The 22,089-nt window shown below is 42.5% G+C and overlaps 1 protein-coding gene across 3 annotated transcripts in view; it reads left to right on the forward strand.

The window, feature by feature from the left end:
• Window positions 1-22,089, forward strand: part of CDIN1 (CDAN1 interacting nuclease 1) — a 192,250-nt gene that overhangs the window by 89,778 nt on the left and 80,383 nt on the right. For all 3 annotated transcript variants that reach the window (XM_039538063.1, XM_039538064.1, XM_039538065.1), the window contains 2 exons: window positions 4,476-4,541; window positions 19,776-19,881. In XM_039538063.1, the coding sequence (XP_039393997.1) occupies window positions 4,476-4,541; window positions 19,776-19,881 (172 nt within the window). The remainder of the gene's footprint in view (window positions 1-4,475; window positions 4,542-19,775; window positions 19,882-22,089) is intronic.

Raw genomic sequence — 22,089 nt, forward strand, 5'->3', positions numbered from 1 at the left:
TGTTAAATTTGCATAATCCTAACAAAACATTTACTTTATTCATATCTCTTTTATATATCTCATTGGTCCTGACACCCCCCCTGTAAATTCGAACACCCCCCCTAATTTCAATTCCTGGGGAAACCACTGGTTGGGAGCCCCAGCTCAGTGATTCCAGGCTCCCTGTCATGAAGCAAGAAGCCTTGTGGCCCTGGGCTTCTAGGCTCCCCGCTCTGTGCCCTGCTTCCAGACTTCCTCCTATGCAGACAGGAGGTGTCTGAGAGCCCCAGCTTGAGGCAGGGCTTCCAGGCTGCTGGTAGTTCAGGAGAGAGCCTAGAGGCAGGGTTGCCAGGGTCTCTTGGCAGCTCAATGAGCCTCACCATTGTTTTATATTTTGTTTTGTTTTTCAAAATAAAAGTTTGGAATAAAATTCCCCATTCTGTGGGAAATGTTGAGGTTTCATTTGAATGCAGAATTATTTTATTTTTCTGAAACTTCAGCATTTCCCTCAGAACAGGAATTCCAAGTTCCTGTCAGGTTTAGTCAGCAATCTTGTTCCCATTCAAGCAGTTATATTTGCAAAGTAGCTTGAAAATTCCTCAGTTTGGACATTTCTATCCTCATGAATTGTGTTTTTAAAACAAAAAATGAATCAACAGCAGCATGAAGCATAACCTTAACAATTATGGGTAAGGGTAATTAAGCACTGCAACAAATTACCTAGGGAGCCTGTGGAATCTCTGTCACGAAGTTGCTAAGAACAGGTTAGACAAACACCTGTCGGGATAGTCTAGATAATACTTACTCCTGTCTCAGTGCCGGGGACTGGACTCGATGACCTATCGAGGTCCCTTCCAGTCCTACATTTCAGTGATTCTGTGATTTCAAACAGTAGTGTACTGATAAATGGTGCTAATAATGCTGGTATTTAGGCTCCCATGCAGTTCACTCAGAAGCCTACAAAGTTTGGTGCTATGTACTATATGCCTGTCTTAAAAAATAACTCTACTTTTTTATGTTTGGAAACCTTGTGGGCATGTATATATTTATTGAAATAAAATATTGTGTTTTGTTATTTGTGAAGCACTAATGGGGTTCTCATCAGTATAAAAGACAGAGTTTGGTCTCTGCCCTTCTGTTTCTCAGTCAGAATTTTCTATTGAAAGTAAGGCTTTCGAGTGAGTGCAATTAACTCATACCATTAACTGAAAAATATTAATTGCAATTACAAAAAATAATCGTGATTAATCAGTTTTAATCACACTGTTAAACAATAGAATACCAGTTGAAATGTATTAAATATTTTTGGATTTGTTTTTCTACATTTTCAAATATATTGATTTAAATTACAATACAGAATACTGTGTACAATACTCTCTTTATATTATTTTTATTACTAATATTTGCACTGTAAAAATAAAAGGAAGTATTTTTCAATTCACCTCGTAGAAGTACTCTAGTGCAATCTCTTTATCGTGAAAGTGCAATTTACAAATGTAGATTTTTTTGTTACTAACCACACTCAAAAACAAAACAATGTAAAACTTTAGCGCCTACAAGTCAACTCAGTCCTACTTCTTGTTCAGCCAATTGCTAAGACAAATAAGTTAGTTTACATTTATCGGATATAATGCTGCCCGCTTAAGAAGAGGCGTTCACTTGTCACTTTTGTAGCCGGCACTGCAACGTATTTACATGCCAGATATGCTAAACATTCGTATGCCCCTTCATGCTTCAGCCACCATTCCAGAAGATGTGCTTCCATGCCGATGACACTCATTCCAAAAAAAATGCGTTAATTACATTTATGACTGAACTCCTTGGAAGAGAATTGAATATCTCCTGCTCAGTTTTACCTGCATTCTGCCATATATTTCATGTTCTGGCAGTCTCAGATGATGACCCAGCATATTTGTTCATTTTAAGAACACTTTCACTGCAGATTTCACACAACACAAAGAAGGTGCCAATGTGAGATTTCTAAAGATAACTACAGGACTTGACCCAAGGTTTAAGAATCTGAAGTACTTTTGAAAATCTGAGAGGGACAAGGTGTGGGGCATGTTTTCAGAAATCTTAAAAGAGCAACACTGTGATGCGGAAACTACAGAATCCGAATCACAAAAAAAGAAAATCAACCTTCTGCTGGTGGCATCTGATTGGGATGATCAAAATAAACATGTGTCAGTCCACACTGCTTTGGATCATTATTAAGCAGATGCCATGATCAGCATGGACACATGTCCACTGGAATAGTGGTTGAAGTATGAAGGGACATATGAATCTATAGCGCATCTGGCACATAAATATCTTGTGACGTTGGCTACAACAGTGCCATGAGAACACCTGTTCTCTCTTTCAGGTGACATTGTAAACAAGAAGCAGACAGCATTATCTCCTCCTAAATGTAAACACATTTGTTTCTCAGAGTGATTGGCTGACCAAGAAGTAGGACTGACTGGACTAGTAAGTAGGCTTTAAAGTTTTACGTTTTATTTTTGAATGCAGTTATTTTTTTGTACATAATTCTACATTTGTAAGTTCAATTTTCATGATAAAGATATCGCACCACAGTACTTGTATTAGATTAAGTGAAAAATACTATTTCTTTTGTTTTTTACAGTGCAAATATTACAAAAAATAAATGTAAAGTGAGCACTGTACACTTTGTATTCTGTTGTATTTGAAATCAATATATTTGAATATGTAGAAAACATCCAAACCAGTTACCAGATACAGATACAGTCTAATATTATTTTCTCTTTAGTTAATGTCAAATCTGTTCAATAATAATGTGGTTTTAAGATAAATGAAGTTTTAACCAAAGCATCCAAGCTTCTTATTTAACTATTTTCAAACATTAGAATCAGCAGTTAGAAGGAGGCAACAGTAATCCTATTCTTCACTACTGTCAGGATGAAGAAATTTTTAGAATATTGATTTATCATGTTGTTATGGTGTGACTCAATGGGTTTCAGAGATTAACATAAAGTAGATCTTTGTTAATCTGCCCATCTCTCATCCATATATTTTATATCTGGGTTAAAAAAAAACCACTAGTTTTTGCTCTCTACCAAGGCTTAATAGCTAATATGGCACTACGGTGAGGTGTTGTATTACTAACACTTATTTTTACACTATACTAGAGTACACTTATTAGTACACATCAAAATGAATAAATAAAGTATATCTTGCAGTGCATTTTCCCCTCTCTTTTGGTTGTTCACTTACACACTAATTCATAACTACCCCAATGGCTATCCTAGTCTTAGTGCAAATTAGTGAGGTTTTACTGTAACTTCTAATTGAGCATCTGAAAAATTAACTTCAGATTCTTATTTTTCACAACCTTTAACAAATGTACCCTTAAAAATCTAAATGTTGTTCTTGTCATTAAAATGTTCTTTCGGCTCAAAGTGCTGACCTTTCAGGATATGCACAAAGTGTTCTAAAACAGAGTTCTGAACATTTGCCATGAAACCACTGTCCTAGGCTGATAAATGGATTGGAAATAAGCTACCCAATCATGGGAATGGGCCATTAATTTTAATCAAAGGTGATGCAGAAAGGCGAATGGGATGCATGACAATGTCAACAGCCCAGTAGATGTTAAGAGTCCACACAGCCTTCCTTGTTACTTGGTTGTGCAATTAGTTGAGGTTGGGTGAAGACAGAAAGCCATGTCTGGAATTGAATGACCAGGTCACTCCAAAATCTAATGGAGAAATGGTGTTTCAGAAATACCAGTCTAATGGCATTAGAAGTCAAGGACAACAACTAGAAAGTATTGAAGTTTTTTATCTTTAAGGCATGGGTTGATATTTTTTTTTTCACAATTTTGTCTTGCTTGCTCCCTGTCATGGTCCTGGAAATCGTCAGATATTGCTTAAAAGAAGCTTTGGTATTTACAAAGGATAAAGAATTACAAACAGACTTAAATCTTGAAGACAATGTACTTTTAAATTTATATACTACTGAATTGTAAAATTTGGCAAATTCTACATAATGCAAGAGAAATAAAACTGTCTTTTCTCTTTTTTCTTTTATAGCTTTCCAACTGGAAGATAAAGTTTTATAATTACTTTAGACAGACATCAATATAAAATAAGAAAGCAACTATGGAATATGTACATTTGTGGCATTAGTAGAAAGTTGTTCAGGTTAATTCTAATGTGAGGAGATTCTTCTTTCAATAAGCAAATATATTTCTTTATTTTGAACATTTTTTTTGGTTACAAAGTAAGTGTATGACAGCTTGAATTAATGATGTTTATAATGAAGACATAAAAATGCAGAGACGACAAAGAAGCATTTTTATATCCATGCTTCAGGTTTGCTAAGAAGGTTCATTTAATCTGACACAGCATTGCATACATATGAAAGATATGTATGACTGCATTAGTAATTCTTGCACTCTTATTTAAAAGAAAATTAATTATACTGCTGTCTGGTTAATAGAATAGTGTTATAAACAATAGTATTTGTTCTCTATGCAGCTGAAGAACAGCTTCGTGCAAAGGGTTATGACAAAACACCAGATTTTATTTTAGAAGTGCCGGTTGGTAAGTCCTTAAAGTTTTTTCTATTAGTATTTATTGTGCTTATATTAAGATGTTAACATTACTTAATGATAAGGCAGGAAAAACTAGATTATATTATTAAAATATTACTGTAAATATTATTATGCATGTTATACTTTATACATTATAAATCTAATAAAATATTGTTTTAAGGGATTTGCAATAGTAACTCAATAACTGTACAAAGTGTTTTTGGAAAGTGGGGGGCTTAGGTAATATCCCTGTACCTCAAACCTGAACTGACAACTGTTAGGGGGCTTATTCCTTCACCCTCTCACTTTCCTGGTCCTTCTCGCATGAACAGAGAGCAAACAATACCCGAAGTCCGAAGGTGCAAACAATTCAATGTTTATTGGGGTGAACTTCTAGCAAGCATGATTCTAGTTTCCTTTCTTAGTGTCCCCCTTCCCAGCTCTGACACCACAGAGCCTTGCCTGTGTCCCTGTTCTTGTTCCCATTCCCCCCCTTAGCAAAACATGATCCCAATCCCCCCAGCCCCAATCCCCCTCTCCCCCCCTTATCCTGATTCACTGCAGACTATATAGTAAAACTTGTCAGGTTTCAGAGTAGTAGCCGTGTTACTCTGTATCCGCAAAAAGAATAGGAGTACTTGTGGCACCTTAGAGACTAAAAAATGTATTTGAGCATAAGCTTTCGTGGGCTACAGCTCACTTCATCTGCTTAGCTATTCCTTAACCAATCATTTTACTGAAATTTAACTTAACCAATCCTAACATTCTGTAACATGGTTATTTAACCAATTATATCCCACCACCGTAATTGGTGGTGGGATATACAAAATTAATTATACAGCAGACAGAAACAATCACAAAACCAGAGATTATACAGACCAGCAATAGGGAAGTGGAGACTACAGGGATAGAACAATACAGAAATGAGGATTTCATGTCCCAGCTATTGATAAGTGAGTTCTTGCCAGACAGAATGCTATCAAACTAAGTTTCCTTTTACCTCTTCTAGGCTCTTCCCTTTCTCTGGAGGTGATAGGAATATCAGGACAGGATTGTATTCCTAACAGCCCAGTAGCACCTTATTTCAATGTGACTAGTTTGGAATGTGAGGATGTGACCATACATTTTCCAGTTTATGGCAGGCCTCTGCTGCTTAGCTGAAGGCCTTAGCCTAAGAACCAGGCCTCAGACTGTCACAGTAAGAAAAGGCCCTTACACCGGCAGACAGTGATTTTGATTCTTTCTTTTTATACCTCTATAACTAGCTAAGTGATAAGAATACACCTAAATTCTTAGAGTATAAGCCTTTGCAGACAGGCCTGAATATCTATATCCTAACAACCACCACCTGAGGCTGAGATCAGAACCATTTATAATGGTCTATCCCCAGAAACTCATGGACCCAGTCAAACACCAAAACATCTTTAGGGGGTAATGCCCCCCCACCAAAAGGCCATGGAATGGAGATCCAGCAAATCAGTTGAACCAATCATTTGCCTCATTTTGGCATCCACATCCTCCTCATTGCCCCCACAGATCTCCATGGGTCCTTAATAGCCTGAAAGAGAAGAATCAGGAAGGAAGAAAATTTTGTCAATGGAGAAAAACTGGTAGATGTAGGTAAGTTCTAGCATTCCCATCCTACTGGTGATGAGGATAACATAAGCATCTAGCTCGTCAGACACAAGGAATTCTCAGACTTAACAGCTATTAGATGGAAAAAGTAAGAATTTTGTCTTCTCTGTGATGGGGGTCTACAGACCCCTCACTGAGGCAGAGAAAAGGCTTCAACAGTACTGGGCCAGGAAAGCTATGCCCCTCAGGCATGGCTGAGTTTGCTCCTGAGGAAAAGGAGCAGTATAAAAAGAGCTCCAGCCGCTGAGGCATGGGGGAGGAGAGTAGACTCATAGACTTTAAGGTCAAAAGGGACCATTATGATCGTCTAGTCTGACCTCCTGCACAACGCAAGACACAGAATCTCACCCACTCATTCCTATAATAAACTCCTAACCTATGTCTCAGCTATTGAAGTCCTCAGATCATGGTTTAAAGACTTCAAGGTGCAGAGAATCCTCCAGCGAGTGACCCATGTCCTATGCTGCAGAGGAAGGTGAACCCCCCTCCCCCCCAGGGCCTCTGCCAATCTGCCCTCGAGGAAAATTCCTTACCGACCCCAAATATGGCAATCACCTAAACCGTGAGCATGTGGGCAAGACTCACCAGCCAGACACCCAGGAAAGATTTATCTGTAGTAACTCAGATCCCACCTCATCTAACATTCCATTACAGGCCACTGGGCATATTTACTGCTAATAGTCAAAGATAAATTAATTGCCAAAATTAGGCTATCCCATCATACCATCCTCTCCATGAACGTATCAAGCTTAGTCTAGAAGACAGATATGTCTTTTGCCCCCACTGCTCCCCTTGGAAGGCTGTTCCAGAACTTCACTCCTCTGAGGGTTAGAAACCTTTGTCTAATTTCAAGGCTAAACTTCCTGATGGCCAGTTTATATCCATTTATGCTTCTGTCCACATTGGTACTGATCTTAAATAATTCCTCTCTCTCCCTGGTATTAATCCCTCTGATATATTTATAGAGAGCAGTCATATCTTCCCTCAGCCTTCTTTTGGTTAGGCTAAACAAGCCAAGCTCTTTGAGTCTCCTCTCATAAGACAGGTTTTCCATTCCTCAGATCATCCTAGTAGCTCTTCTCTGAACCTGTTCGAATTCATCCTTCTTAAACATGGGAAACCAGAACTGCACACAGTATTCCAGATGTGGTCTCACCAATGCCTTGTATAACGGTACTAACACCTCCTTATCTCTACTGGAAATACCTCGCCTGATGCATCACAAGACCGCATTACCTTTTTTCACAGCCATATCACATTGGCAGCTCATAGTCATCCTTTGATCAGCCAATACCTCTGAGGTCCTCCTCCTCCTCTGTTACTTCCAACTGATGAGTCCCCACATATAATAAAACTTCTTGTTATTAGTCCCTAAATGCATGACCTTGCACTTCTTACTATTAAATTTCATCCTATTACTGTTACTCCAGTTTACAAGGTCATCCAGATCTTCCTGTATGATATCCTGGTCCTTCTCTGTATTGGCAATACCTTCCAGCTTTGTGTCATCCACAGACTTGATTAGCACACTCCCACTTTTTGTGCCAAGGCCAGTAATAAAAAGATTAAATAAGATGGGTCCCAAAACTGATCCCTGAGGAACTCCACTAGTAACTGTAGTAAGAGGAGGCCCTAAGATATAAACCTTGGTATCAGAGGCCTGGTATGAGGCCTGAGGCCTGAACTAAAGTAATGGTCAAGACTTTGCTAACATAAAGCAAAGTTAAGCTGTGAGCCAGAGGCAGGCCCTGCTCACAGAAGCTGGCACGAAAAGGGCTGATGCTGCAGAAATACATATTCACCTAGCATATCAAAGGATAAACACAGTATTAGAACACACTATACTGAAACATTCCATAGATAACGAAAGGACAGGCCGACCCATCCCAATGACAGGGGCAAAAGGGTAAAATGATGGATAGAGTTTTTTTGTTCGAACCAACATGTACAAGGTAGAAGGCGGTGCCTTAATACGTAGAAGGGTTGTAACTTGCTACATAGAGAGGTTGTACCTTAATACGTCAGGTGTGATGTGTAACTTGTTTGTATCTGTGTATAAGAATGCATCCCTGGGGAGGTGCCTTTGTCCGGCCGAGGGGGCAGTGGAAATTCCCGCCACTGACTGAGCCGGGTCCATTGCCAAGAGGCACTTTCTCGTAGTATGCCCTAAATTAGGCTAAGAAACCTACAGGGAACTGCCATTGTGTCCGAGGTCGCAATAAACCTAGTCGACATGACTTTGCATCTTACTGGACTCTGTGGTTATTGGGGGTTCTCGTCGGGTCTGCTGTGTCAGCTATCTGCGCAGAGCTGGGGCAGCACACAGAGGGAACTCACACGCGCAGCCGAGTGATATCAACAAGAAGAAAGCAGAGCACCACACCGGTACAGCTCTGACAACAGTAACCTCCCTCCAGCCTGACAGTTCACCTTTCAGTATGACCCTTTATAGTCTTCCCTTTAACCAGTTCCTTATCCACCTTTCAATTTTCATATTGATCCCCATCTGTTACAATTTAACTAATAATTCCCTATGTGGAACCATATCACATGCCTTACTGAAGTTGAGGTAAATTAGATCCACTGCATTTCCTTTGTCTAAAAAAATCTGTTACCTTCTCAAAGAAGGAGATCAGGTTGGTTTGTCATGATCTACCTTTTGTAAAACCATGTTGTATTTTGTCCCAATTACCATTGATCTCAATGTTCTTAACTACTTTCTCCTTCAACATTTTTTCTAAGACCTTGCATACAACAGATGTCAAACTAACAGGCCTGTAGTTATCCGGATCACTTTTTTTTTCCCTTTCTTAAAAATAGGAACTATGTTAACAATTCTCCAGTCATACAGTACAACCCCTGAGTTTATAGATTCATTAAAAATGCTTGCTAATGGGTTTGCAATTGCATGTGCCAGTTCCTTTAATATGCTTGGATGAAGATTATCTGGGTCCTTCGATTTAGTCCCATTAAGCTGTTCAAGTTTGGCTTCTACCTCGGATGTGGTAATATCTATCTCCATATCCTCATTCCCATTTGTCATCCTACCATTATCCCTAAACTCCTCATTAGCCTCATTAAAGACTGAGGCAAAGTATTTGTTTAGATATTGGACCATGCCTAGATTATCCTTAACCTCCACTCCATCCTCAGTGTTTAGTGGTCCCACTTCTTTCTTTATTTTCTTCCTATTTATATGGCTATAGAACCTTTTACTGTTTGTTTTAATGCCCTTTGCAAGGTTCAACTCTATATGGCTTTTGGCCTTTCTCACTTTATCCCTACATGTTCTGACTACAATAAGGTAGCTTTCCTTGCTCATCCCTCCCATCTTCCACTCCTTGTAGGCTTTCTGCTTTTTCTTAATCACCTCTCTGAGATGCTTGCTCATCCAGCTTGGTACACAACTCCTGCCTATGATTTTTTTCCCCTTTCTTGGGATGCAGGCTTCTGATAGTCTCTGCAACTTTGGCTTGAAGTAATTCCAGGCCTCCTCCGCCTTTAGATCCACAAGTTCTTCAGTCCAATCAACTTCCCTAACTAATTTCCTTAATTTTTTAAAGTTAGCCCTTTTGAAATCAAAAACTCTAGTCCCAGATCTATTTTTGTTTATCCTTCCATTTAGTTTGAACTGAATTAGCTCATGATCGCTCGAACCAAGGTTGTCCCCTACAGCCATTTCTTCAATGTTTCTAATGAAATAAATATTAATGGGAATGGTGCGATCATGGGAGACTTTAACTTCCTAGATAGAGACTGGAGGACAAGTGCTAGTAATAATAATAGGGCTCAGATTTTCCTGGATGTGATGGCTGATGGATTCCTTCACCAACTAGTTGCTGAACCAACAAGAGCTGATGACATTTTAGATTTGGTTTTGGTGAGCAGGGATGTCCTAATGTCTTCTATTAGGACATCCCTACTCACCAAAACCAAATCTAAAATGTCATCAGCTCTTGTTGGTTCAGCAACTAGTTGGTGAAGGAATCCATCAGCCATCACATCCAGGAAAATCTGAGCCCTATTATTATTACTAGCACTTGTCCTCCAGTCTCCATCTAGGAAGTTAAAGTCTCCCATGATCGCATCATTCCCATTAATATTTATTTCATTAGAAACATTGAAGAGGTCTCTATCCATAGCCAAATCAGACCCTGGTGGTCTATAGCACAGCCCAAGCACTATCCCAGGGGAGGCTCTAGTAGCTTTCTTTCCCAATGTGATTTTTGCCCAGACAGACTCTGTCTTATCCGTTCCAGCAATGCTTATTTCTTTACAGTCTAGCTCGTCATTGATATACAATTCTACTACAGCACCTTTGCCTTTATTTCTGTCTTTCCTAAACAGTACATACCCTTCAATACCTGTACTCCAGTCATGACTACTATTCCACCATGTTTCTGTTATCCCTATAATATCTGGTTTCACTTCCTGCACCAGTAACTCTAGTTCCTCCATTTTGTTACCTAGGCTCCTCACATTTGTGTACAAACATCTTAATTTTTGGTGTTTGGCTTCACTCGCATTCTTTACCCAATTAGGCACAGACATTCTACTGCCAGTATCAACTATTAGACTGGTATCTACACTACCCTTCCTCCTTATATCCATTCTCCTACCCTCAGCTGTATCCTTTCTCACTTTTTCTTCCCTCTCAATGTTAAAATCTGGCATGGAGATTACCTGGCTATCTCCCAATCATCTTTCCCCAAATTCCTAGTTTAAAGCTCTCTCAATCTGGTGTGCCAGCCTCCATCCTAGAAGTCTATTTCCCTCCCTACTCAGATGAGTTCCATCCTGAGAGACCAGTCCTCTGTCCATGAATGCCTTCCAATGACCATACATCCCAAAGTCCTCCTTATGGCACCACTGTATGAGCCATCTGTTGATCATCATCATCTGCCATTTCTAGCAGGAGCACTTCCCTGAGAAAAGCAGAAAAAGAGCTATTACTGAGGAGGTCTAACTGTGAATCTTTCTTCCTCCTCCTTCAAGACATCACCGTAGAGGCAGGGAGAATCCTGTTCAGGGGCACCAGAGGGTTGCATTCTTCTTTGAGTGCTGTCCCTGTGGGTGCTCCACGCTAGGTGACGGTGTGTCCCAGCACTGCTGATCGGAGATTTTCGGTAGCAGTGCTTGGTTGGGGCACACGCACTCAGATGGTATCTCCCGTCTAGTTGGAATCTTCCTGAGTGCGTGCGCCCCACACCTTCCTCAGTTCCTTCTCCACCGTCCTCGGCTGAAGACGGGACTCGGGGCAGTGCTGCCTTTTCTTCCCTGGTCTCTATAGGAAATAGTAACACAGAACATAGAAATAATTAATTACTTCCTAGTTGTTTCCCTTCCTTTAGTATAGTTAGTTACTTAGTTTTAAAAAAAAAGAAAAAAAAAAGAGCCCCTCAGGCTTGTCTCCTGTTGAGACATTCTCCTCGCCCATCTCATAATGCCAGGAGCTTCAGGATTTAAAAGATGCATCTACTGTCAGGACTCCATGCCACGGTCAGATGGGCACTCACACTGTGTGAAGTGCCTCGGGGACACCCACATCCCCGCGAAGTGCCTCCATTGCGCGAGTCTCAAATCAAGAGCTTGTCGTGACAGGGATCTGCGGCTCAAAATCATCATGATGGAAAAATCCCTGCAGCCGCTATCGGAGACGGGAAAGGTTAAACCCGCTCCCACACGCTCCCCAGCCAGATCGGAACCGGTGGGGAGCGTTGCTTCACCCTCCCTGGAGCGGAGGCAAGAAGCACAACAGTCTCACAGAAGAGACCCTAACAAGGGTAGGGGGGTCTCCCGCGAGATCCCTACCCTCTGTGCCGACAGCACCAAAGACAGGTGCCTCAGCCTGCTCTAATGCCTCAGCCACGGCTCTGACAGAGAACAGAGGCAGGGACCCGACCTCTCGCGCCGGGAAGGTACTTGTGGATTCGGCCCCTCAGCGCCGTAGATGGTCGCGGCGCAGACACCTCACTCTTCCTCGGCACCACAAACGGCCACAGCACCAGCACTGCATTTCTCCTCAGCACCAACAACGGCCGTGGTGCCGACAGCGCGTTCAGCAGCAACAGTGAAAACGGCTGCGGTGCCCACAGCACATTCAGTTTTGGCGCCAAAAACGGCCGTGGTCCTGACAGCGTGCTCTGCTTCAGCAGCGAAAACAGCTGCGGTGCCGAAGTGCACTCAGCCTCGGCACCGAGAAGAACGTCGGCATCGAGCCAGTCTTCTACCCGTGCACCAGCAGCAGACCCCCTGCAGGGCATCTCTAAGCACAATACTCTCATTTTCACTTTGTCCTACTAATGAGCTAGAGCAGAGAGCAGGCTCAGCTCAGCCCAGGGAGCAGGAGCAACAGTTTCTCACTCAAAGTGACCTTTCAGTGCCACCTGAGCTTCACTCTCCGCTCCTAGATACACAGGACTCATTTCTTGAGCTGCCGCTCTCTCCACCTGAACTGGCTTTTACTGACGGTGACCTTGATTTACAGCAGCAAGTGGAGTTCTCCCCTCTGCTTCTCCTCCACCGGTGCCTCTACCACCTCAGGTCATGGCTCAGTTTCCCTGCTTTGCCCCCCCCCCCCCCGTGGGCGGCACCTGGGTTCTCCTACCCTATGCCTTGGCCTCAGTGGTACCGGTGGCAACATCCTCCTACCAATCATCCTCCTTCTGTGCCTCAATCTCCTGCTCCATCCACTTCTAGGGTGCCTGAGCCCCCTCCTGAGACTGGGAGCTACGCACCATATCCTGACTCACCTCACCCTAACTCTCCACTAGCCTCGGATGAAGCCCTCCTCCCTTCACCTCCACAGGCTGTGGAGACTGCAAACAATTTCAATAACTTTTTTTAGGAGGGTGGCACTCAGTCAAGATATCCCCTTGGAAGAGGTTCAGGAGACACAACACAAACTCCTCAGAATCTTTCAACCGTCTGTGCCCTCAAAAATTGCGCTCCCTATAAACGAAGCACTCATTGAGCCAGCTGACACTCTCTGGCAAACCCCAGCTTCTTTAGTACCAACTTGCAAGAAGGCTGAACGTAAATACTATGTTCCTGCAAAGGACGCAGACTTCCTATTTTCTCATCCACCACCGAATTCTCTTGTCATGGACGCAGTTGCACAGTCATAATATCGACCCACCCCACAAGATAAGGACCGTAGACGCCTTGATGTCCTGGGCCGCAAGGTTTATACATCCTCTACACTACAATTCAGGATTGCAAACTATTCTGCTCTCCTCGCCAGTTTATGATTTTGATAATTACAATAAACTTTTCAAATTTGCCTCCTACAGTCCAGAGGATAGAAGAGCAGACTTCAAATCAATCCTGACTGAAGGACAACTGATTTCCAGAACGGCCCTACAGGCATCTTTAGACACGGAGGACACAGCAGCCCATACCACTGCAACTGCTGTGGTTATGCGCAGATCCTCATGACTCTCTGCGTCCGGCATTCCTAAAGAACTCCAGACCAAAGTGGAGGATCTCCCCTTTGATAAGGACAAACTCTTCTCCAAAAAAACTGATGAACTCCTCCACACCATGAAAGATTCTAGAGCGACACTGCGCGCGCACCCTGGGCATTCACCCATCTCTTCCCAGGAGACAACGATACCAACTCTATCAAAGACCACGCACACATCAGTACTATCGTCTTCAACCCAGACCATACGACACAACTAGGAATTGTACTAGACCCCGCAAGCGCAGACAAAATCAAAATCAAGCCACCACCTTCCGTCCATCAGGCAATAGACAACAGTTTTGAAACGTTGGTCAAGGGCCTGCACGACCACCCCTTGATTCCACTGCTTACTTGCCCATTTGGACACCGCCTCCAAAATTTCCAACATGCGTGGCAGCGGATTACACAGGACCGCTGGGTCCTCGAAATAGTTCAGACCGCTTATTCCATCCCTTTTATATCCCACCCTCCTACCCTTCCCCATCCCTCTTCAGGGACCCTTCTCATGAACAATTACTTCGCACAGAAGTGGCACATCTTCTGCAAATAGGCGCAGTGGAACCTGTGCCAACGCAACACCAAGGGACAGGTTTCTACTCCCATTACTTTCTAACGCAGAAAAAGACCGGAGGATGGATGCCTATACTAGACCTACGCCGACTGAACAAATTTGTGAGGACACAAAGATTCAAGATGGTCACACTGGGCACAATAATACCTGCATTGGATCAAGGGGACTGGTTCACAGCCCTCGACCTACAAGATGCTTGCTTCCATATATCAATTCATCCAGCTCACAGACGCTTCCTATGATTCACAATCGGTCAGGACCATTTTCAATACAGAGTTCTTCCTTTCGGACTCTCCACAGCTCCAAGAGTTTTTTTCCAAGACCCTAACCGTGGTTGTGGCTCACCTCTGCAAACACGGGGTCACACTGTTCCCCTACCTGGACGATTGCCTCATCAAGGGCGACTCCTATGGCGAGACACTTCAAGCCACGCGTTTTGCCATCTCCCTCTTTCACAGCCTAGGCCTCCAAATAAACATCCAAAAATCCACCCTGACACCTACGCAACAGATCGAGTTCATCGGAGCTCATCTCGACTCAACCCAGAGCAGGGCCTCGCTCCCATACAACAGATTCCTCGCTATCACGTAGCTCATACGCACGCTCTGTATTCGTCCCAGGACGCAAACAAGAATCTGCCTACAGCTCCTTGGTCACATGGCAGCCACCAACAGACACCCCTTAGGGATGCTGCTAACTCCTCCTCTCAATGTTATAGCTTCCCTACAATGGTGGACAAGTCCAGAAAACCTCTGCACAGGAGTTTCCTTCCAGCAACGATCCCCAACGCTCATGCTCACCACGGACGCTTCCCTGATTGGTTGGGGAGCGCATCTAGGGGAACACGGGGCACAAGGCCGGTGGTCCGCATCAGAGACGCATCTACACATAAATCTCTTAGAACTCAGAGCAGTGAGGAGAGCATGCCTTCACTTTCTTCCCCTCATAAAGAACAAATATCTGTGGGTCTTAACAGACAACATAGCATGTATGTACTACATAAACAGACAAGGGGGAGCCCAATCACATTCCCTTTGCATGGAAGCCATTCGACTATGGAATTTGTGCATACGACATCGAATACAAATCATCGCTTCCTACCTACCAGGCTGCCACAACACTACTGCCGACGCACTCAGCAGGCACTTCTCGACAGAACACGAATGGGAACTGCACCCCGCAATACTCCAACAGCTTTTCTCCCAGTGGGGCACCCCATCAATAGATCTCTTTGCCATGACCCAAAACCAAAAATGCCCCCTGTTTTGCTCCAGGGCGGGACTCGGGACTGCATCCCTAGGAGATGCATTCCTCATCCCATGGAACAGCTCTCTCCTGTACGCCTTCTCACCAATCCCTCTGTTACACAGGGTTCTTCGGAAGATCGCGGACGACAAGGCCCAGGTCATCCTTATTGCCCCGGCTTGGCCAAGACTGACGTGGTATCTCTACCTTCTCCGCATGTCCTCCCGTCACCCATGGGCTCTCCCCAACAGGCCAGACCTCCTTTACCAGGACAACGGACGAGTTCTTTACCCCCAGCTCCAAAAGCTCCACCTCACAGCCTGGTTCCTTCATGGTTCAAAACCCATGAACTAGCCTGTTCCGAGCAAGTCCAATATGTCCTCCTGCACAGTAGGAAAGACTCCACTCATAAAACCTACCTGCAGAAGTGGAAGCGTTTCGCAATTTGGTGCTCACATAAGCATTTAGCACCCAATAACGTGACCCTCCCTAACATTCTAGACTACTTCCTGAAACTAAAACAGGACGGACTTTCACTCAGCTCCATCAAAGTGCACCTGGCGGCGCTTACAACCTTCCATGACCTATTAGATGGGTAGTCACTCTTTACCCACCCCACCATTAAACGCTTTCTCACGGGCCTGCAAAATCTCTACCCTGAAATTCACCCAACAGTGGCTACATGGAATTTTAACCTCGTTCTTCATGCTCTCATGAAACCTCCATTTGAGCCCTTGGCTACCTCCTCTCATCTCCATATGTCCATGAAGGTGGCTTTCTTAGTTGCCATAACATCGGCAAGGAGAGTTGGTGAAATCAGTGCCCTGATGGCCCACCCTCCCTACACAATCTTCTCCAAAGATAAAGTCACTGTGAGACCACATCCTAAATTTCTTCCTAAGGTGGTATTGACCTTCCACCTCAACCAACCTGTATATTTACCTACTTTCTATCCCAAACCTCACAAAACTCCGCAAGAGGCAACCCTGCATACTCTCGACATCAGGCGAGCAATTGCCTTTTATTTAGACAGGACTAAACCATTTCACAAGTCTCCACGACTCTTTGTTTCCATTGCCGAAAGATCGAAAGGTACGGCTATCTCTAAACAACGTCTATCCAAGTGGATCTCTGACTGCATCAGATCCTGTTACTGTGCGAAAAATCTTCAACCTCCGATGACATTAAAACTCATTCCACTAGAGCCATGTCGGCATCCATTGCCTTCCTACACAACGTTCCCATTCCTGACATCTGCAAAGCAGCTACATGGTCATCTGAACACCCGTTTGCAAAACACTATGCTCTCATGCAAGACACCACGGCAGACACAATAGTAGGCCATACAGTACTATCTACAGTACTCACTGCTGCATCTCCAAAGTCCCACCAACCATAGTAGGTACTGCTATACATTCACCTAGAGTGGAGCACCCACAGGGACAGCACTCGAAGAAGAAGAGAAAGTTACTCACCTTGCAGTAACTGAGGTTCTTCGAGATGTGTCCCCCTGTGGGTGCTCCACACCCCGCCCTCCTCCCCTCTACTTTGGAGTACTGGTATGATTCTCCACGGTAGAGAAGGAACTGAGGAGGGTGTGGGGCGCACGCACTCAGGAAGATTCCAACTAGATGGGAGATACCATCTGAGTGCGTGCGCCCCAACCAGGCACTGCTACCGAAAATCTCTGATCAACAGCGCTGGGACGCACCGTCACCTAGAGTGGAGCACCCACAGGGACACACATCTCGAAGAACCTCAGTTACTGCAAGGTGAGTAACTGTCTCTTCATCAGCCCTGAGATACTGGGAGTTTGGTGCAAAGGACTATAACATAACAGCAGACATTGGATGGGGTTGCAAGTGACCCAAGGGAAGGTGTACTAGAGGTGAACCAAGCCTAGACCAGCCCATGCTGTCATACTTTCAGGGCCCTGGACCGGGCAAAGCAGAGGACCCTGGTCCCCCTATCCATCTCAGATTCCCCTACACCTAGCCCTGGGACTGGTAGAGCCAGGGGTTCACTGACAAGGAAGCTGACCCAGTTGAACCCCATCCAGGGATCCCATACACAGTAGGTGAAAAGAGAGACTGTGGCAGCAGGCCCAGACCACTAGGGTTGTTGGTTTGGTCAACAGGCCCACTATGTCCTCCATAATAGCAGTTGCTGAATGACCCTTCGTAAGTCATCACCTTAACCAAGAAGAGTTATTCCACACATTTTCAGAATCTAGCACCTCCCTTTTCAAGGATATGTCAATGTATTTTTCAGAAAAAATCAGGAACAAATGGAAGCACTATATGAGAACTGAGCCATTATCTGTGACCCAGGTTTTTGCCCTTCTTGGTGTTTCAAGCATCTAGGACTCTTACTAGCAAAATCATCAACATCTGCTTTGATGAGAGAGATCTATCATCATTTACTCTAAATCATGCAATTATCTAGCCAGTATTTAAGGTATAATCACTCAACACAATATTCTTCTCCACTATGTAATCACTCTTTTATGAGAAAGCATTTTGAAAAGATCCAAAGGGATGTCTTCCACTCCACCTAGATATTTTCAATATTCTGGACTCCTCTCCCTCAGTTTTCAAGAACAGAGATGGGGCTGGTGGCAACAATAGATGACCATGGACAAAGGCCATACATCCACACTCAAACAACTGGACCTCTCCACAGTATTTGATACATTCAACCATGATAGTCTGCTGTCCCACCACAGAGACTTGGCAGGATTACACTGAGATGGCTTAATTACGTGCTGTCAGGCCACATTCATAAAGTTGCAATGAACACCTATTCCTTCACTTCCAAAGCTCTCATCTGTGCAGTTTCACGGATCTGTCGTCTCACCAGTCTTGTTGAACCTATTAAGAAGATTGTGAAACAGCACTGACTAAAAATCTAGCAAAAAAATTATGATATCTAGCTATTAATCTTTCATATAAAACACAAACATCACCATCTCCCACCTATCCAGCATCCTGGCTGTGATGAACCAGATGAAGAGCAACTGACTGTAGTTAAAACATTGGAAGGCTAAAGGAGATGTTGGTTGGGAAAGGCAAGTACTTTGGAAAACTTGCTATTTTAGTTATGTTAGTCTGGAACATCACCTCTTCGGTTGGTTAAAACAGTCCATGGATTTGCTGTCTGTCTGTACGCGTCACTGCCTCTACATATCCTAATAGCTGTATAATGCACCTTTTTTACTCCCTATCTATGGCTGGCAGGAAGACAACTAACTCCCCCTCTTATCAGACTTTGAGATGGCCATGGAAATGCATATATACTTGATAACTGTGATTCTCTACTTAGATATAAAAAGGTAAACTTTTTAAAATGCTACAATTGATGTAAAATACAAGAGCCTGTCTGGCTTTGCAGCACAAACTTCTGAGAGCACATCGTCCAAAGTCAAACTTAATGTTTTGTTCTTCAGGCATTAGTAAGCTAGACACTACAGTTGTAGGTGCTGTAGAAAACTCTACAAAAGAAAGGTCTTCAAAGCTCTTCATGGCATTGTCCCAAGTTACCTGGAGGGAGACCGGCTCATCTTATATTGGCATAACTTCCCACTGGAAAAATTGGTCAACCTCAGGAGTGAAACCTTGTTTGTGCAGGAGATGGGCCTCTCATGGTGACTGGCCCACGGGTTGCAAGTTTGCTCCTGGAAGACACCATGAACCACAGTGTCTTCAGAGAAAAACGGAAAAGTTACTTCTTTGACATATCCTTCCTACATTAATAGCACAGAACACATCCCCACAAAGGTGACTCCAAAGAGAAAAGGGAGAAAATATATACGTATATACAGTTCATAATTTTCAGTATTGTGGGGTGAGTTTCTGTTGTTTGTCTGCTCCCTCTACTACCCCAACATACAGCGCTGAAAAGTTTCTGCTGCAATAGCTCATCTACGTGCCTCTGCATTCGCCAGGTGTTTCCAGCCTCTTTCCTGACACCTAAGAGGGAGAGTAAGGGGGAAATGGGTATAGCTGTACTTCTGTTCTCAGTATTCTGGCTCCTTTTTCATTGAGCAACTGTTTCTACTGGCTTAAGTGCATTCAAAGGAATTTTGGAGCACACAGTAATTAAAGTTAAATTGAGAGAATTGTAGGTAAACACTACTGTTTGGTTCTTAGATTTTTGTTTCAAAAAATATTCATTGCAAATGTTTGAAAGATGGTTTACAAGTATACAACTGTGCCTCAAGTATAAGTCATATGGTAGCAAGAAGACTAATGTAGAACTTTACAAATCTTTTGTGGTCAGATTTTCAGAGCTTGCATTCATTTTATATTAGTAATGCTTTGTCCCCCTAGCTGTTGAAGGACATATAATTCACTGGATTGAAAGCAAAGCTTCATTTGGTGATGAATGTAGTCACCAGGCCTATCTGCATGACCAGTTCTGGAGCTACTGGAATAGGTAGGTTTCCATTATTTTTCTTCATAGATGAAGAGTACTAAATTAAAAGCTCATAAGAATTTCTGTAGCTGGAAAAAATGGTGGTAGCTTTTATTTATGTGTTTTTTTCTTTAAACCATGTGAGTCAAATGTATACTGGGAGTCTAACGCATTGCCATTTAGAATCAAAGTTCCTGAATCAAGGTAAAATGCATAAATATTTGTTTCAAATTCTCATAATGATTGTCATTTAAAATCATTTATTTCTGTCTTAGAGATATAATTACCGTAGTAGACATTGTAGTCAGCTGTTTTGCAAGAAGAACAAAGCATCTCAATTCAATTACTCAAAGATAGAGGGAAATTTTATTGATACTATTTGTGAAGACTTTCAATTGTTGTAAGACAGCCAAGAGATCAGATTACAGTGTACCCAGTTCCATCTAGATTGTATAACAAGCAGGCTCTCCAAATCAGGAATTAGATTGTCCAGTGACTGCTGTTTATGGCCATTTTTTCCTTTGTATTCATAAGGAAGTGCATAACACTCTTAGTAGGAAAAGAAGATGGAATAAATAGCTGCATGAGTGTTAGAGAAAAACAATTACTTTATGCTTCACAAAATTTGTAGATGGAGGGGACAATATGTTGTTAGAATAAAAAGATATTTACTCCTAAAGAATGTTTAGTAAAAGTAGTACTTGGTTTTCCTTCACTATTATCCTTACAACAGTCCTCATCATTAGCAGCTACAATGAGTTGAATTCGCCTTTTGCAATAAAACATACCATTGCAGAAAGGAAGTTGCAGTGATTATTTATTTTTGTGCCGTACATGGCATCTGGCCTATTTAGTTTTGGGGTGTAGCAAAACACTTCAGAATAATTTCTACCTTTTTGAGTCTGATGTCACCTGCAGAAGCACCCCTTTACTTACACCAGTCAACCAACAGATTTCTTTTGTATTTATTAACTAGGTACCTGTTCATTTTGACATAGTAAAAATAGTGAGAACAACATTTCTAACTGTGTTGGAAGTGAAGTACATTTAAGGTTGTGTTGCCAAAATTAGGATGATTGGACTTTAACAATAATACTGCTTTGTTTCAGCTTGAAATTCTGCTAATAATGAAAATTACTGTAAATATATTTCATTGTGCTATACTTCCAGTTCATCTGAAGAAATCTAGAAGTCCCATTACCCAGTCTAGGATTGATTATTCTGTGAACTAAGAATGTAATACCACCTTGATTAAAGAAACTGGATAGACTCCATTGTTACTTTGTGTAAGGACTGTAACAATCAGTTATAGCCACATTAGTAGACTCTCTACTGCAGTATACTAACAAGTACATAGATATCTACAAGAGACAGATTAAATAATAATTAGTAAGTGTACTGTGGATGATTTACTGCAAGTACATGTAAAGTCAAATATAACAATTTACTTTTTCCATCATTTGCAAGCCTGGATACTGCATCTCTAGACTCTGTAATACAATTTCTGGAGAGTCCCAGGAGAAAACTTGACACTGTTATTAGCTGAAGTAACTTTACCATATATGAAGAAGACACTAGCAAAATGTCGTCTTTGACACTGATATTAGAATAATGATAATTCCGCATAATGAGAGAGAAGCATTTCTTCTTCTCTGTTTGAATATGAATAGCAAGTCTTCCCTCCTATGAATTCTTTTTCCCCTTTAATTGTAATCTAAATGTCTCTAGTCCTGTGCTTCTATGTAAAAAGAGAGCATGAATAAATAAGAACAAAATTCCTGTATGTATTTTAAAGTAATATCTACACTTTTGAAATGTAAATTGACATTCATTTCTAATTAATACGTTAAGCCTGATATTAAAACACCTGTTTACATCTAAAATCATAATGGTAAAATGAAAATAATCTTAGAAGCCCTTGTGGCGGGTTCGGTCACAAAGACTCACCTCGAGACATTCACTTGATGAGCTGGGATACCGAGAACAACCTTCCTGCCAGAACAGGCACCCCTCCACTCCTGTCTTGCTGAGTTAGACACTCCAGTCAGCTCCAGCACAGACCTAGAGGTTATAGACCATGCCTCTCTGCAGTTCACTGAAACTGAGATTCACTTAGCCTAGGGACGTCTCAGTTAACAGGGACTTTCCCAGCGCCCAGTGTTCAGCCTTTCTGGGAGCCTGAACCCCAAGTAAATCCGTTTTACTCTGTATAAAGCTTATACAGGGTAA

This window comes from Mauremys reevesii, linkage group 4, assembly GCF_016161935.1.
Source record: "Mauremys reevesii isolate NIE-2019 linkage group 4, ASM1616193v1, whole genome shotgun sequence".
Taxonomy (NCBI): domain Eukaryota; kingdom Metazoa; phylum Chordata; order Testudines; family Geoemydidae; genus Mauremys; species Mauremys reevesii.